This window comes from Nicrophorus vespilloides, unplaced genomic scaffold, assembly GCF_001412225.1.
Source record: "Nicrophorus vespilloides isolate i.1.1-1 unplaced genomic scaffold, Nicve_v1.0, whole genome shotgun sequence".
NCBI classification, from domain to species: domain Eukaryota; kingdom Metazoa; phylum Arthropoda; class Insecta; order Coleoptera; family Silphidae; genus Nicrophorus; species Nicrophorus vespilloides.
Genome location: NW_017097859.1, coordinates 400,571 through 418,207, shown reverse-complemented (window position 1 = coordinate 418,207; position 17,637 = coordinate 400,571). Strand labels below are relative to the sequence as shown.

The 17,637-nt window shown below is 34.0% G+C and overlaps 4 protein-coding genes across 4 annotated transcripts; 2 read left to right on the top strand and 2 right to left on the bottom strand.

The window, feature by feature from the left end:
* The first annotated feature begins 1,644 nt into the window (after positions 1 to 1,644).
* Positions 1,645 to 2,497, top strand: LOC108561180. The gene is made up of 2 exons (XM_017918998.1): positions 1,645 to 1,704; positions 1,757 to 2,497. The coding sequence occupies exons 1-2, from the start codon at positions 1,660 to 1,662 to the stop codon at positions 2,447 to 2,449; spliced, it is 738 nt and encodes a 245-aa protein (XP_017774487.1). The 5' UTR covers positions 1,645 to 1,659; the 3' UTR covers positions 2,450 to 2,497.
* Positions 2,498 to 4,177: 1,680 nt separating this feature from the next.
* LOC108561181 lies at positions 4,178 to 4,973 on the bottom strand. Its single transcript, XM_017918999.1, has 2 exons — positions 4,917 to 4,973; positions 4,178 to 4,860 (listed from the first exon to the last, which is right to left on the bottom strand). The coding sequence occupies exons 1-2, from the start codon at positions 4,959 to 4,961 to the stop codon at positions 4,213 to 4,215; spliced, it is 693 nt and encodes a 230-aa protein (XP_017774488.1). The 5' UTR covers positions 4,962 to 4,973; the 3' UTR covers positions 4,178 to 4,212.
* Positions 4,974 to 5,991: 1,018 nt separating this feature from the next.
* LOC108561168 lies at positions 5,992 to 7,147 on the bottom strand. Its single transcript, XM_017918986.1, has 2 exons — positions 6,660 to 7,147; positions 5,992 to 6,600 (listed from the first exon to the last, which is right to left on the bottom strand). Exons 1-2 carry the CDS (start codon positions 6,708 to 6,710, stop codon positions 5,992 to 5,994), a joined length of 660 nt encoding a protein of 219 aa, XP_017774475.1. The 5' UTR covers positions 6,711 to 7,147.
* Positions 7,148 to 11,453: 4,306 nt separating this feature from the next.
* On the top strand, positions 11,454 to 12,232 carry LOC108561167. The gene is made up of 2 exons (XM_017918985.1): positions 11,454 to 11,562; positions 11,624 to 12,232. Exons 1-2 carry the CDS (start codon positions 11,512 to 11,514, stop codon positions 12,230 to 12,232), a joined length of 660 nt encoding a protein of 219 aa, XP_017774474.1. The 5' UTR covers positions 11,454 to 11,511.
* The last annotated feature ends 5,405 nt before the right edge of the window (positions 12,233 to 17,637 follow it).

The following is a 17,637-nucleotide window of genomic DNA, read 5'->3' as shown; positions in this document are numbered from 1 at the left end:
CGGTACCTGCGTTAGCAACTTGTTGTCCGAAGATCGTGTCCGCATCCTGGCCAAATACAATCACTAATTCAAATAACCAAATTCTTCTAATCGACATTGTAATTATCTAAATCGCAATACTTTATGAGAATGTCGTAAATTAATCGATCAATAAATAATTATAAATCTTAAATTTATCTTTTCTTTTAATTTATACATTTAAGCAAATCATTGATAAATCAAAAATATATTAAAGAACAATTAAATAATGCATTTCTATAATTTATACACTTATATACTAAGATTTCTACAAAAAAGTTTTATTTTCTATCTTTATCAACTTTAATAACAAGAAATATATTGAAACAAATGTACAAAGTTATCTAAAAACAAATTTAAATGAAATAAAACAAAGTTTCAAAATTTTGAGATTACAAACTCTGAATATTTTATTAAAATAGTTGTTAAAATTTTTCTCAGAAACAATTAAAGATTTTCGTAATATTCATCATATTACATTTGAATTTATAGAATACTTTTTGTTGGGGACGTTAGACAGATTTGAAAGTATTGAAAAACGGAAAGGAAGCGCTAAAAACGTCTATCAAAAGATCACTTGATATTTGAATCGTTTGAAATCAATAAAAGCGACCGGTGAAATAGTGTCAACAGACACTAACCAAATCGATAAAGTGGATGAGGATGAAGGAGATATGAATTAAATAATGAGTTTTGTTTTGATTTATTGAATAATTAAATCAAAAGTCATTAAGTATATTTAGTAGTCAATTGAACAATTTTTCTTGTTATATATATATGATTTTTTTTGTAATCGATGCAATTATCGATGATTTTATGCAGCTACTATTCTTTTATATTTTTGTGTTTATGTATTTTTCTATATATTTATATAATCTTCACCTTTTTTATTTACTATAGTAAGAACAGTTTTTTATTTGGAAAAACTGATTCCGTTCTTTTTGGCCAAAGGTACTCATTGTAAATTTGTTTTATTTTCTTTTGTATCTGTTTTTTTGGTCAATAAATTTGATTATTATTATATATTTGTAAAAATATTTAAACTATCTTCATTGCTCTTCTTGTATTTATTTATCATCTGATGTGTACCAGGTTAGTAAGATAAACTCTTCTTAATACACGAATAACCGAAACTACTCTTAATCCAATTGCTAATTTAGACGTTTATATCATTTCCGTAATTCATGCATATCATAAAGATATAATACATGCAGATACATTTAATTAGAGATAAAAAGAAACTTTTTTTTTATTATTGTTCATTACAACTGGAACAATTTTAAGAAAAACTAATTTTATAAATGTAAATGACAATGTATTTGTAAATTTAAAAATGGAGAGGGCAAAAGTACATAAATTGGAATGAATTAATTCGACAAAAAAAAACAAAAGATAATATTAAAAGTAAAAATTGATGATTGATCGTTTGAATGGTAATTCAAATTGTTTGTAATTATCAGTTGGAGGTTTTTATTGTGTTTATGTATCAGTTGTACATCAATTAGTACAGTACAATTAATTTTGTTGTACTTTATTCCATATTCAATTTCTCTCTCTCTCTCTCTAAATGTTTGTATACATATATAAGTTAATTGCAAAGCGAAAAATCATCTATTAATATGCTATAAAGATAGTAGCAATATGTTGTGGAAATACTCAATAATCCTGCTGCTGTGTTCAAATTGCGTAAGTAGATGTCACTGCTGCGAGTGTTTTAAGAAACTGCATTTAATTTTAGTGTGTCTACTGCAACTTGGATGAAGATGTTGATGCAGAGATAACTAAAGCCAAACAAAATATCATGAAAGTAGTGGTCAAGGCCATATATGATCTGAACGAATGCGCGGATAATTTCGACGAATCGGTCAAAGGTTTGATCGAAGGCAGTTTGGAGCGCACAGAAGAGATGGTTTTGAATGCTACCACAAAAATCAAATATCTAGTGAAATTGGCCAAAGAAAATGGTTCGGATGTTGCTGAATGCGTTCAAAATCTGGATAATGATATGAAGAAAGTTATGAATCGTTTGAAAGAAGCTGGGAATGAGTGCGTCAGCGATAAGAAGTCAAAAATTGATGGGGTTGTGATTAATGTAAGTCACGAAGTTAATTTTTTTCGTGTCCTTCTTTTGAATATCTTCGAGGGCGATCTGAGGGTTTGCAAAGGGTCAGATAATTGTTTGGGTGATTTGCTGATGAGGGTCGTCAATACCAGATATTACGTTCCTCCGCTGGTGAAGAAGAGAAGTTCAGAAATGAAAACGATCATGGAGAATTTGGAAAGTGGTGCTTCGGAATGCAGCGAACGCGAAGAGATGTACGCTTCCCATGTCATCAATGAGATTATAGTCGATTCCGCTCTGTGCGTTCACAAAGTGATACCCGAATTGAGATTGAAATATATATTAAAGTTTGTAATGATCGGAATTTGATTTACGTGAATTGAAATGTTGGAAAAAGTATTAAACTATTAAAAAGCATTTTACGTTTCTTCATTTACAAGCAACAATCAATAGTTAAATATTAGTTTTAGTTATGTAAAAACAAATATGTGAAGTAATTACATTATTTACAATTTTAAAATATTCAGTTGAACTGCAATAATTTATCTTTTTAGCAAATCAAGTAGTATTAATCATATCTACGAAAGTATACATACTAATCAGTATATAAAATATACACTTCGTCCTCTTTTTATGCGGCAGATACGTTCCACAGGACGCATAAAAATAAATCGCACAAAAAAGGACTAGACACACTTATAAAAATAAAAGATACGTACATAATTTTTTAAAACTAAATCAATGCGTTGCAACATACCGAAAATCGCATAAAAAGGGTTTATTAAATTTCAGAAAAATATTTAGTCTTACTATATTCTTTCTGAAATGTTTATTCATAATTTTATAAAAACGTTAACAATCATAGACAAGTTTATTAAATTTCAGAAAAATATAATCTTAACATATTCCTTCTAAATTTATACAGAAAAATTTTACAAAAAAAATACAGAAAATTTTTATGAAAGTTAATCTTTCTTCACATTTTTTTCTTTAGTATTATCGTAGCTGTATGAGAGTGTTCGGCATAATTTCCGAACTGGTTCGAAATCACTTTCATTACTAGAAGAGATAGTCAGCATATCAGATCTATGTCCTGAAGATAATGATTCTTCACAAGTAAAATTAGTCTCAACTTCGCATGTTGATATTTTCCCATTGACAATATAATCAGTGATTAAACTTTGCGATGGCTTTGATATTTTTTTTTACAATTCCTGATATACTCGTTCAGAATTATCATCTTTTTCGATGAAATGTTTTGCCAATTTGTGTCAAAACGTGTCAAAATGGCCTAAAATGCTTCTTGAAATAAAAACCGCATAACTTCAAAACCGCATAAAAAGAGTACGCATAAAAAGAGGACCGAGTAAAATTATTAAAATGTGCTTCAAATACACTCGAACCTTTTTTGAGCGTGTGTAGTTGGTTGTCTATAATAAGCATTTTTGTTTATACATTTTCTCATAAGAAAGTTCCTTCATCCATTAGCAACTTTAAATATATTAACTAAGAGTTACTTAATCTATTGTAAACATTATTGTGTAATTCGGCTGAATTGAGAATTCGTTAATTTATGATAGAATAAATTAATATACCTTACAATAATAATTACACTAAATATAAAAAGGGCGACTAATAGCCGAATGTTTAAAAATCGCCCTACCCATGGCGACGGTTCGAATACTGGTCAAAAGCCAGGCCTTGGTGCTTGCAGCAATAGGGCCATCGTTCATCATAGATGGACAGTGAAATGAATGAGGTTCAGCATATGGACCTTCAGTCAAGTCGATGGACAATGACAGTGTTAAGGATAGCAGCACATTCACAGTCGAAGGAAATAGTGGAATCGCAGAGAATCAATATACTACTAAAGTTAACCTACAAGACGACAACCAACAAATTAAAAAATCAAATCATCATAATGGTAAGTATCCACCGGGAAAAGATTACCTACCTAAAGTCAACCGCGATCTTAAATTTACTCAATGTTCACATTGATGAACAGATTGTGAATAAGATTACACGACATAATAAAATATATATAAAAAGAAAATACGTTTATTTAAATAAATATATATATAATTTAAAGACGGACAAAATAAATATTTCTTATTGTTATGTTTTTTTTTTCTCTATTTGTTTGATTTCTCTTCTATGCATTTTGTTGCATGATACTCAACAGCCCAGATCTTAACCTCCACCAAATTTATAGTTTTCGAAGTACACTCTATCATGCTGGATTGGACGTTTTCAATGGCCCTAACACCTGCATTGCCTTTAACATTCACTATCGTTGGTAACGATTCGATCGTTTCCAGGATTTCAACGAGGACATCCTGCAGACATTGTTCATCTCCGCAGTTTGTAGCTTTCGTTTCCAACTCGTCCACAATTCTCTCCACATCCTTCACACTTTCCTGACTCTTCTTTGTCACTTGATTAACATTTTTCTCCTCTGCGTTCATGCATAAAAACATATCCTTCGTTGGGATAATTGGGATTCGACTTATAGTCTTTCCTACATCCTCAGTGCATTCCTTCACATCGACACCAGCCTCAGATTCTAGATTTTCCAAACGGTCGATAGAGTTTCGCACGTTTTCCCGCATCTTTTTCAGAGCATTCCTCAGATTACCACCCATCACCACGTCGTATTCTTTACGAGATTCCATCAGACGGTTCAAATTGCGTTCGATCGACGCATCCGTAACTTCTTCCAACTTCATCATAGCTTCCAGAATATCTTCAGATGAAATAGTTGCTCTACAATCAACCGTGATCTACATGGAAATAATAAAATTAAAATTATTTACAAATTATTTGATTCAATTCTTACCAGCACTGCGGCGATGAAGAGCAATACTTTTGAAAGCGGAGACATTTCGAATTGATTTGTTTTTTTTTTTGTAGTACGTATGTGTATCGTCGTGAAAGGTTCTAGCGTTTGATGCTATTCACGTGGGCTCAGATCAGATTTATATAGTACGTACATCGCGAATCAGATAAGCTTGGCGTGTGTACGTGATTGTATCACATCTATGATTCATGTTTTGTAATAATAGGAATCCCTAGCAATAATCGCGATGAGCCATTGCAGCTTCTTGAAACTATATCAATCTATTTTCAAGTCCCCTTGTTTGCATTGACTAACATAATATTTCTCCTAACCCTTTCTAATTTATTATACAATAATTTTTGTTATTTTACAATATTACGAAAATCATTTAGTAATAAAAAGAACAATAAATAACAATCAATTATCAATGAGTACTTTAATTAAAAATATGTATTGCCGTAAGATAATTTACAGTCAAAGATGAGAAAACGCTTTTTTTAATGCTAATCCATATCCTAACGTAACCTAACCTAATCTCTAAGGATTTTTTGAAATTTATAGTCAAATTTGAAAAAATGTTTTTAAGCCTCGACAATTGATTGTTTTTACAAATCATCAATTTGCTCAATTCTTATACACGTCACAATTATCAATGAGGACTCTAATTAACCCTTTCCAACCCAGTAATTCCAAATGGAATCATTAATTCAATTTTTGTCTTTCGACGATTAAAACTGTCGGCAGCAAGTAATATGAATAGAAACTAGATGTATTTTTAATAAGTGAGCAATAAAAAAAATCAGGTAAGTTGATTAAAGAAGTGCTTTTATAAAGTTTTTCATATAAATGGGGCTGGAAACAGAAATGTTTAGTCTTTCTAACGTGACATTCGTCAAATTTGTCCCTATTCTCGATTTACATTCAATTATTATCAATTTAATCATTTGTTTGTAAATAATAATTATGTTATAAACGTGTTCTGATATTTGTGCATAAGGTTATTTGTGATAGAATAAATAAATAGTTTAATTGTAATAAATAATTTATAATAAATATAGTTTACAAATTCATGTTATTATTGTTGGCATTTGTCAGCAGAATGCTCAGCAGACGAGACTTGAATTTCGACCAATCGGACGGTGTTTGAAGTGCAAACGATCATATTGGATTGGGTATTTTCAATCTTCTTAACGTATGCATTAGTTTTAACATTGGTGTCAGTCGGTAATTTACTGGTTTGTTTCTGGATTTCCTCCAAAAGTTTGCTGAGGCATTCGGAATTATCGCATTGTTTAACTTGATCTTCGATGCTCTGCACTTGATCCTGAGCTCTCCTCACTTCAACCAATCCCTCCTGGTACAATTTATTAACTAGTTTCTCTTCATCAGCAACGCACATGAACATATCTCCGGTTGGAATAATCGGGATTCGACTGATGAACTTAATAACATTTTGAATGCATTCCGTGATTTCCATGTGATTCAAACGAGAATTGACCTCTCTGACGATATCTTGCATGAGTTTGAAGGCGCTCTTCACGTTACCTCCCATCACGACGTCGAATTCCTGCTGGATGCGCGACAGTTTCTTCGAGTCTCGATCGATCGTAATCTCGACGACCTTCTGCAGCTTCTCCAGCGCCGTTTGGACTTCATCTTGTAACGATAAAGGCTTGGATTGTACCTAAGGAATCAGAAGTATAAGTTAATCTTCAGGTTTATTCCTTTCATATTTAAACTTACGCTGACGGTGAAGATTAGGGCAAAAAGGACTACCAGTTTGAGGTTAGACATGATTTTCGTTTACACGTTCGCAGCAGTTTGTTTGTTTCTGCTATGGTCGAATTGTGAGATGCGGCCAGTTTTTGGGATTTATATTTATGTGCATGTCGTACATTGGGATCAAGATAAGAACGGAGTGTGTATGATTTTATCGGCAATTCGAATCATGCCTCATAATAATGGAATTCCTCGCAACGCTGGATTCTGATTATTAAAATATATTCCGCATTAAATAAGAGAGTGGAGGAAAGAAGGGTTTATGTTTCGCACGTATCCGCATGCAATATGATACAGTAAATATTATAACGTTGATGGCGAAGCCCCGCAGCGGCTAAGAAACACTCGTTTCTATGGTAATCACTGGTAATTACGTTCGCATTTTATGGGCCGATGTACTTATATATACAAAAACAGAGGAGAAAGAGAGAGAGAGAGTGAGAGAGGTTGAAAAAGAAACTAAAACGAAACGGAAAACCGAAAAGGATACGAATAAAGGTAAAACAGAACACTGAAATGAGACAAACAAAAAGATAATTCGTTGAAACAATTTATTTACGTGCATTTGTTTATTGTTGCTGCGCTTTGCGACAAGAGTGTCCTTCGTTCTGATGTTGAGATGAAGAAAACTGTCCATGCGAATTCCCAAATTTAAAATGCAAATCTCGCTCTAGGGGTAGAGGAGAAAAGAAGAAGAGGAAGAAGAAGGAGGAGACCTAATTATGTTTATGCCCCCATTTTTATCGATATAATATGCGCTCCTCGCAATTTCGTTGCCTCGCACTTTGCATAAGAATCCACTACGTGCATTATTTGTTGCAAATGATCAATCTTTATTGACAATGATTCAATCTTGATTCAAACATTACAGAAAATTACCCCGAATTATCATCCTTCGATGAAGAGCTTCGCTACAAACTAACAATTACCATAGATGTCACCTTAATTGACAGGTGTCAAGTAAGCTAACATCACAACTCTATCATTAGATAAGTGTCCAAAATAGATGATTAACAAATTGATGAATAAATAATACAGAAATATTTTAATTTATATTGTTTATTAAGTTTCAAGTGTATTTTCAATTAATAAAATTTAATTATAATTAAAATTGCTATTGCAAAATCATTGTCTTAATTGACATGTGTCAATACAATAAGGATCATACAAAATCAGTTATTTTATCAGATGATTAAACTGATACATAAATCTAAGATATTTTAAATTGTTTAGATACCTCAAATTATTTCCAAATACTGCAATTATCTAAGTCAAATCATTTCATTAATAGAATTGTCGCTTAATCAAAAATAATTATTTAATATATGAAGTAAATTACATGTTTATGATAGTAGAATGATGAATTGAAGTTTGGTGCACGTCAATGGATCAAAACGTCTTCCGTTAAAACAAAGAATTCACGTTTCAGTTAAGGTTAAATTTGTATTATCTTCTCTTAATTGTAAAAGCTTAAATTACACGGACAATTATTACCGCGAGCGCTGGGAATCCTAGGAAACGGCTGAGAAGCATTTCTTTTAATTAATGTTTATAGCATTTAATAAAAATATGGAGAGAAAAAAAATTGGTGAGGGAAAAACCAAAAAGGTGACACTTTTATATCCGTTTTACGGGTGCATTTAACTGCTAAAAAAAAAACCTTAAGGAATAAAATTATTTTAATCAAATAATGCGCAGGTAAGAATATACGCGTATTAAAAGCATTAGCTTTTCATTTCGTATCCTTCAATTTCCTTTTTTTTTTCGCTGCTATTAATGCTAAGTTTTAATATTGTTGAGTTAACATCAACGTTAAAAAAAGAAAATGAGCTAGGCTTTTAAGATGGATTTGAATGGTATTAAGCGCCATAAGCTGACAATCGGGTTTCGGTTCATCCGATATTCTTTTCATTTTGTTTTTTTTTCTTTTCTAGTTCTTATATTCTTGTTTTTAGACTGTTGCGTAAGTGATATTGCAGTTGAGTGTGTGTGTGTCATCTGTCACTAAACACGAAGGTCTAATGAAGGGTGCATGCAACAAACACAATTCGTCGTGTTTCTGTCCGTTCGCATCATTCGCTCTATTACCTCTCCTCCGAAATCGATCGACTCGCGATTGAACCGTTTCTTATTTTGATCATCTGTGTAATCTCGAGTGGATTAGTTATCGTATAAGGGGGTTTTTGAAAAACAGTGATTCACTACCTGCGACTATAATTTATTATTGTGTAAATATTACTACTATCAACAAGGTCGAATGATTAATTTGCTCATTAAACCAATTGATATATAAAACATAAAGTAATGTTAATTTTTATCAATTTCACACCCAAGCGAAAGAATCATCATCTCTTGAGTATGGGAGCGGCTTACTGAATTCCATCCAAATATTTTTTTCAATAAATTTATGAGATGAAAGCTTTCATGAAATTTGTTATAAAGTGCTTAAGAAATTGAAGAGAACTATATACACGGTCCTATTTGCGAAAGGACCCTTCAACGGAATCTCGGAATAATGTTATTGTCTAGGTGCGAGATGAAGAAGACTTTTGTGTTGCTGGAGATGCGAAGGTGATCGAATCTTTTTCTTTTCGTTTTGAAGTGGTTCACAGTGGAAAACACATGCACATCGAGCAGTCATGAGGAGGTGGTGGTGCAGGAGGAGGAGAACTTACAAAGAGTCGATAGTGTTTGGTCGGTGAAGAGGAGAGACGGCCTCGAACATTTGAACGCACAATTCAATCATTATTTCACTTTATCATCGATCGGAGTCAAAGAAAATAAAAGAAACATCGTCCTCGTCTCTTTCCTCTTCCAATAGGTGACAAGCGCTGAAGAGTCGTGCACTCCGCGAATCGCACAGATAAAATCGGCAATTAGCTCTTTCCACTCGAATCTTTCTCCTATTCCAATTTATTTTTTCTTCTCTCTTCGTTCCTTTCTTTCCGTCTTCTTACACCACCATTTTTCTCGTTGTCTGGGTTTAATTGGTAGGTGACATTCTTGCCGCTTTTGTAAGCTCTAGACTTGTGTGTATGTGAGCGCGTCTCGAGCCGCCGCTTCTACATATGTATCCACCTATTTACAAGAGGCGATTAGAATGCTAAAGGCTTTTCCAACTTCTCTTCCTTCCTCCTTGACGTTTTGATGATGATTGAAACTCCATTTTCATTCCTAAAATCGCCAAGTGCAAACAGCAAATTACAAATTAACTACATTTTATTACACGAAAATTGGTTACACAACTATTGTAATTTCACAAAATGATGTACAGCAATACTTCACATAGTGCGGATAATTGGTCAGGCCAATATAGTTTGTTTGCACTGATCGAAGCCGCACTATGCGAGATTTTTCTACAGTATATATTGAAGTTTATAAAATCACTGTTTCCTTCATATATTGTAATTTATAACTAAATGTAACAAATCAATACCATTTGATGTAATTTTTATTATTTCTTAATGTATTTAAACAATTACTGCTACTGAATTAGTGGTATTAAAATATTGCTTGTAAATGAAGAAAGTAATAACTTTCAGTTATTTTTTTTGTCATGTGAACCATCCAAATGGTTATTAATATGAGCGAGTTGTGAGAGCGAAACCTTACAATCGACATTTTAACGTTCCACCTCATCCTTCTCCTCCTCCTCATCTTCTGAAGAAGAAGAAAAAGAAGGTTCGATGGCTTCGGGTCGTGATCGATATAAACTGCTCTGTCATACTTAACAATGAACGCACTAATAATGATTAATGTTATCTTGTCCGGCCGATCTTCTCGTCGCTCCGTTTCAACTGCGGCCGAATAACCTACATACTTACGGACATCGTCCAAACAAAACAAAATAAAAAGAATTAGGAGTGCGATAGAGAGAGTGAGAGATGAAACTGAAGAGGAATCATCTGGATTCGGCACGGTGTGTGGGAGAGGTGACGGATTCGCGGTACAAATACTTTGCATATCTATGAGTTGATTCGTTTTTCCCACAGATCCTGACCCATGGTAGAAATGGTCGAGGAGAAGGTAGAGGTGGTGGTTTGAGGAGGCGGCCTTTCGCGGAAGACTTCTTAGTATTCTACGCACGGATCGGCGCCCGTTCATCGCGCATGCATTTTCAATCAAATCTCTCCACTTCACCTGCATTTCCATCGATTGACATGTCCATCAAGCAAAGCTAACGAAGCAAACGTTCCGTGATTTATTTGCACTGAAAATTATAAACTCTTCTCACCAGAGAATCAAGCAACCAAACCAAACCAGAAAAAAAAATAAAATATAACGAATACAGTAAAGAAATGCAATCAGAAGTAGACGTAGATTGAGACCAAGAAAAAAAAAGTGACAAAGGCTATTAAGAAATTAGGGATACGTGAGTGGAAAGTCTAATCCAATTTTGACTACACGTCAGACGATCACACACACTAAAAGGGAGATTTAGTGTGAAGAGGTGTCAACCCTAGCATGCCAAACCGGAGGGTATGAATGCGTGGATTAGTGACGGTTTTTAGTTAACAACTGGCGGACGATCTGATAAAAAAGCAAGAATTCCTCCCCAAAAAACACCGTTAATACAATACACGCAATATCAAGTACCGAAAATCTCATCTGATCTACTTTTTTAAAGCGGAATATATTTTAATTTTATAAGCGTTGCGAGGAATTCCATTATTATGTAGCGTGATTCATAAAAGATGATAAAATCATCTCTTATCTCGAGACGTACATATATAAAACAATTTCAAGGATCGGAAAATTAAGCACAGTTCGTAATTCAACCATCGCAAACACAAAACTTCACAAATAAAAAAAAAACATGTCTATCCTCAAATTGGTAGTCTTCTTCGCCCTAATCCTCACCGTCAGCGTAAGTTGAAATATGAAAACAATAAACCAGAAGATTAACTTATATTTCTTATATTCCCTAGGTACAATCCAAGCCTTTATCGTTACAAGATGAAGTCCAAACGGCGCTGGAGAAGCTGCAGAAGGTCGTCGAGATTACGATCGATCGAGACTCGAAGAGATTGTCTCGCATCCACCAGCAATTCGACGTTGTGATGGGAGGTAACGTGAAGGGCGCCTTCAAACTCATGCAAGATACCGTCCGAGAGGTCAATTCTCGTTTGAATCACATGGAAATCACGGAATGCATTCAAAATGTTATTAAGTTCATCAGTCGAATCCCGATTGTTCCAACCAGAGATATGTTCGTGTGCGTTGCTGATGAAGAGAAACTAGTCAATAAATTGTACCAGGAGGGATTGGTTGAAGTGAGGAGAGCTCAGGATCAAGTGCAGATTATCGAAGATCAAGTTAAACAATGCGATAATTCCGAATGCCTTAGCAAACTTTTGGAGGAAATTCAGAAACAAACCAATGAATTACCTACAGACACAAATGTTAAAACAAATCCATACGTTAAGAAGATTGAAAATACCCAATCTAATATGATTGTTTGCACTTCAAACACTGTCCGATTGGTCGAAATTCAAGTCTCGTCTGCTGAGCATTCTGCTAACAAATGCCAACAATAATAACATTAATTTCTAGATCATATTTATTATAAATTATTTATTACAATTAAACTATTTATTTATTCTATCACGAACAATTTTTAAATAACAGAACACGTTTATTACCTTACTATAATTTACAAGCAAATCATTAAATTAATATGCAAAACAGATTTTGTGGTATTGGAGAAAACTCAAACATTTCCTGGGGATTTTCACTATTTACGTATCATTGAACATACAAATTAGAGATAATTTTTTGGCTTTTCCAATGACATATTTGTGGTATGCGCCGTTCACTTTTTATTTAATTACTAGTGCGTAATTAAATGAGATAATAACTATATTTGCTGAAATAAATCTGATATTTTAAATGTGATTTGTTTTTGATTATTGTTATTCTATAGATATGAACCAGATTTGTATCTGTTTCAAGTGTTATATTATTAATTATGAGTTTGTTGATGATAATCCTCGCAAATTTGCAGGATTTCGGATATCAAATCGTTCGAGATATTGTCGTGTCCCAGGGATGGAATTTTGGACACAGTGAAATATTGTCTGGTGTTGTCGTTCTGGAGTCTCAGTTGTAGGAATTAATTAATTCAATTGGTTTTAAACAAGTTTATTATAATAAGTGGTACTCTTGGGGTCCTTACCAAGATAATGTAGATACTTTAAAACAGCGGTTGCCAAACTTTTTGACCTCACGGACCAGTTAATTCATAATTTAAATCCCGCGGACCACTAATAGGATTTTTTAAGTGTTAAATATATTTATAAAAAAAATGGCCAGTGTGTACAGTATACGACAGAAGTTTTTATAATTTGTCACGTATTGTTATGAATTGAATCATGTTTTAATGCATCTTAAAACATAACTTAACATGATGAGTAAGTATATTCCACATTTTTCTGCGGACCAGCGAAATTTTCTCGCGGACCACTAGTGGTCCGCGGACCACCACTTTGGCAACCGCTGCTTTAAAAGATAGAATAAGACTATGCTCGTTTTAGGTTTTTATAAGACTATGCTTGTCCTCAAAGGTTCTGCTGAGACTTTAGATGTTTTACTGAAACTAATTCTAAATACTTATTCAACATACAAAGTAAATTCCTATTATTACGGGGTGGGAGTTGTGATTGTATATATTGATGGTTTTGTTTATTATAAGACCGGGACAAAATCCTATACATTTGTTTATATGAAAGAGATGATTGATTACGATTGTACGTGTAATGATCATTATGTGTTTATAATAAGGACTTGAATTCGAAGTAAAGGTATAAGAGTATCGATGGGAATATTTATGCTTGTTCGTCTTTGTTTACATTAAGTGTATCGAATCGGAATCACAGTGGAGATTCCTTTATGTTGATGTATATGTTTATATAATAATGCGACTAAGAGACTCCGTGGATGTCTCTAATTTGTTAATACATTAATAATAACAATTAAAATAATAATAATTGGACTATTGATTATTTGAGATCTAGTTGTGTCTTTGCTCAGAATTCGGACTTGGAGTTTCGAATAAAGTTAGTGTTGCTGTTGTGTAAGAAGCGGTGGTCCCTCCGGATCGGTCGAACCCACACGAAGAGAAGAGGAATTAGAAAATACTTATTGACTGTTTAAGGTCATCCGACATCACTACCGTCATTAATTTTAATTACCCGATGATGAGGAAGAAGCTCATGCCGAAGTCAGAGTGCAGACGATGACGGACAGATGGAGATGCGAGTTTCGGATCACGAGTGAGATGAGCTTAATTCTCTATTATTATTTTTTTCGCTGGATCCTTATTTAATGCATCTTTAACGACGAATTGAGGACCTATCGATTGGCTCCAATTAGGAGTGCTTTTTCATCGCGTTGGCGGTATTTACAGGCCACATTAACACCGGGCTTTGCGTCAATAAAGATTAGCTCCCGTCATATCTCCAATTACACTCGCTTCGCCTCGGGAAGATCTGTCGCAACATCGAAACACACTCTTAACTAACTCCATATTCATCGATACATCCATTAACCATTTTTTTTAAACAAACAAGTTTGATTTTTTTTATGGTTAAAATTTCTTAAAATTGCCTATTATTTCCTATGAAAAGCTGGGAAAATTTAAAATAAAAAAAATCTGTAGAAGTTGAATATATTTGTTAAAATTGTATTAAAAAAGAAATATTGTTTGTTCATCATGTGTTTTTATTGAAGAAGTTAGAAGCAATATAATAAACTTGCATATATAAATGGTATTGTTGAGGAATGTGAAGGAAGCAGTCTGGAATGAAGTGGTAAAGTTTGAGGACCGCTATTTAAAAGAATGGCGTCAGCAGGTTGCTGGAGTGTTTCTCATTTCGTTTCAATATTAATCAATATTGTTTCACGTGTGTTGTTGCATAGTTGAATCTATCTGGTTTTCCCATCGCGATAATTCGTAATGACTTGGCGGAACGGCGGTGTTTGCTTCACAGACTATATACTACATAGTACTACTACCACTATATAGTATGCATGCAAGAGATGTTCGGAGGGTGATGTGTACGTGCGTACTCGAATACGCCGACTCCTTATCACAATATTTACAGAGCCCTCGTCTTTTAATGTTTGTCCAAGAAAGCACTCGACAATTAAATCCACATTGTGTCCGATGGTCGATTCCAGGTAATGGAATTACGCGTCTTCTCCTTGTTTCTCCTCATCCTTCCTCTTCATCTTTCTTGGATGATGCAGACTCTCTGGAAATTAGTAACAAATGAAAATCAGTCGGCCTCGCGGCGCTCCCGTTTAAGACACCATAGGGCTGTCCAAACACTCTCATCAGAGTCCATTAAATAACCATACATCAAAAACGGTGCGAACAGACAATTAACTCCGAACGAGCTGCTCTCCTCCTCCTCCTCTTTCATCCTTCTACTCTTTCACTCTCTCTTTGTCTTTCTCTTATATCTCTTTCGTTCTGTGCCGTCTTCAGGACCGTAACTAGCAACAGCCCGCATCCGCCGCAAATTGAATCATCTCACACGAAGAACCTAAACCGCACTTCCTCCTCCAATCCTAACCTTTTTTTTGTATCCTATTAGATGTTCTTGATGTTGTTTTAACATTCTGGTCACTCCTCTCTCCATGCTTCGTTACTCGCTCTATTACCATCGAAATCACACTTTTGCATAGTCACCAAAAAAATAAATAAATAGACACATCAAATGCTACTTAGCAACACTGCTCAATTAATACTGATTTCAATATTTAATAAATAAACATACAGTATAATATAATTAATTGACAATCTTTATGTCATTTTCAATGTTATTAATTATGTAATTCAAGTATAGTTTACGTATTTTGCATTTAAAGAAAAAAATGATAATTTGCTACTTTCCAAGAGCTTAACAACATTTGACTACGTACAAGATTGTCTTTAACGACAGGCAGATGTCAAACTTTAAATTACAATTCGACAATTTGTGTACGTCCAAGTAATGTAAAAATACTATGTAAATGTTGGATGAGTTGAAGACAGAGTATTTAGGTAAATACAGAGGTATTACGGTCCTGCTGGGGTCCGGTGATTATCCAGGAAGGGGCGGACAAGGACTATATAAAATAATCATCGAGTGAAGATCGCGCGCGCACAGCTTCACTTACGCCGGACCCGCTGATGATGATTGCTCGCGTAAAATGTATAATTTTCTCCAAGCCTAATCAATGGTTCCGTAACGCGTGAGGGCCACTCTCCAATTACCTCACACACACACATATGCATACAAATTAGTACCTTATAATGTCAATTCGGTATTCCACACTCGTGTAGATTGATTTTGTTTATACACGCCTTCTTAATTACTACCTCTTCTTAATTGGACGTGATTACCTTATGTGATCCATCTCACTTTCACCAATTTAAACGATATCACTCATGCTCTATCTAATAACTAGTCTTAACATTAGCTTTCCTTGTTGGTTACACTTGTAAATTGAATGTGTGTTAGAGTATTACCGACTACAATTTACCGTTGCTTTCTTGTGTTTCAATAGGAGACGCCCAGATGTTTAGAGGATAGACTAATTACCAAGAGATTCCGATGGTTGTTAATTAAACGGAGAGTAGAGGAGAGGAACCCGAGTCGAATTGCACGCAGGAAGAACTTGAGTTATTCGTACCACGATCGGATCTCTTTATTTTTTTTTGGAAAACGTCAGAACGAATTATTCGTGGAAGAAGAAAGTTTTTTCTTAACAGTCTCTTCAGGGATACATACACATGTCTTTAAACAACTGTGACTATTTTCAATCAATTAACTCGAATAAAACTAATTAATATTTTTTGAATATTAATTTCATTTTATTTTATACATAAAAAAATGATTACGATATTTTTATTAAATTTCTGTTTCAATTAATTTAAATTCTTCTAAATTATATGTAATTTATATATACATCTTAATACAATATGTACATGTAAACTATAGTAAGAATGAATAATTTAATGAATAAGAGTGCATTAAGTGATCAAATGTTACTTAAATGTAAGTAATCTGATGTGGATGAAAGTTGAAGGTTAAAAATAGAAATTAATTTATGTCGTCTGAGTTGCGTTCGTCTTCGATGTTTCTCGTTTTGCGGTAATTGCAGTTCGTGATTGAAAATACTGGTAAAGGTGATTAGATGTCGCCGAGCGTGCAGAATATGTCGTCGAATTCCGATAAACTAGTTTCTCAATTTGCTATCTTCGCGTGTACAAATCCGAAGAAAACAAATGAACGAAACCGAAAAATCGAAAACGAAACAAAAACAAAAATGAATGCAGGTGATATGATTAATGGAATAATCAGAGGAATGTCCGTTTCTTGAAAGGCGATTTCCCAATTCGGAAATCGATGCAATCGCCTAATGGAGTTAGGTTACGGAGGTGGACGGACACGCTTCGTCAATTCCAATGTAATTTCTTCTGTAATGCTTCTACTACTCTGTCTTCGCACCAAATGAACTTGTCCGAGAACAATACTTTAAAACTTAAATTGCATGTAAACGCATCAGATTCAAATGCGAACCTCGTACATTCTCAATGTTATTTCCTTCTTTTCCGTCCTCGCAGTACAGCTTGTATGCGCTTATATAGATGCAGCAGCTGTCATCCACTTTTTTTTGTCTCCACCGCAAATGCCACATTCTTATACGTATTTCCATGCTATTAGCAGAATCCTCCGGAAATTCGATTTCAATCGATGGTTAAAATAAATCATTATTAGTGTTTCTTGGGCTTTTTGATGCCTTTCGTACTGTGCGGAGGGGAATTGAATCAATGCTGATTGAAAGTGACTTCAATGCTGGACGAGGAATGAAACGGTTTGCATTGTATTTTCGCGTTGGTACAGACGCATCAGAGGTTTGTCGTCGTCGCATTCAGTTGTCATTCAGAGGGTGA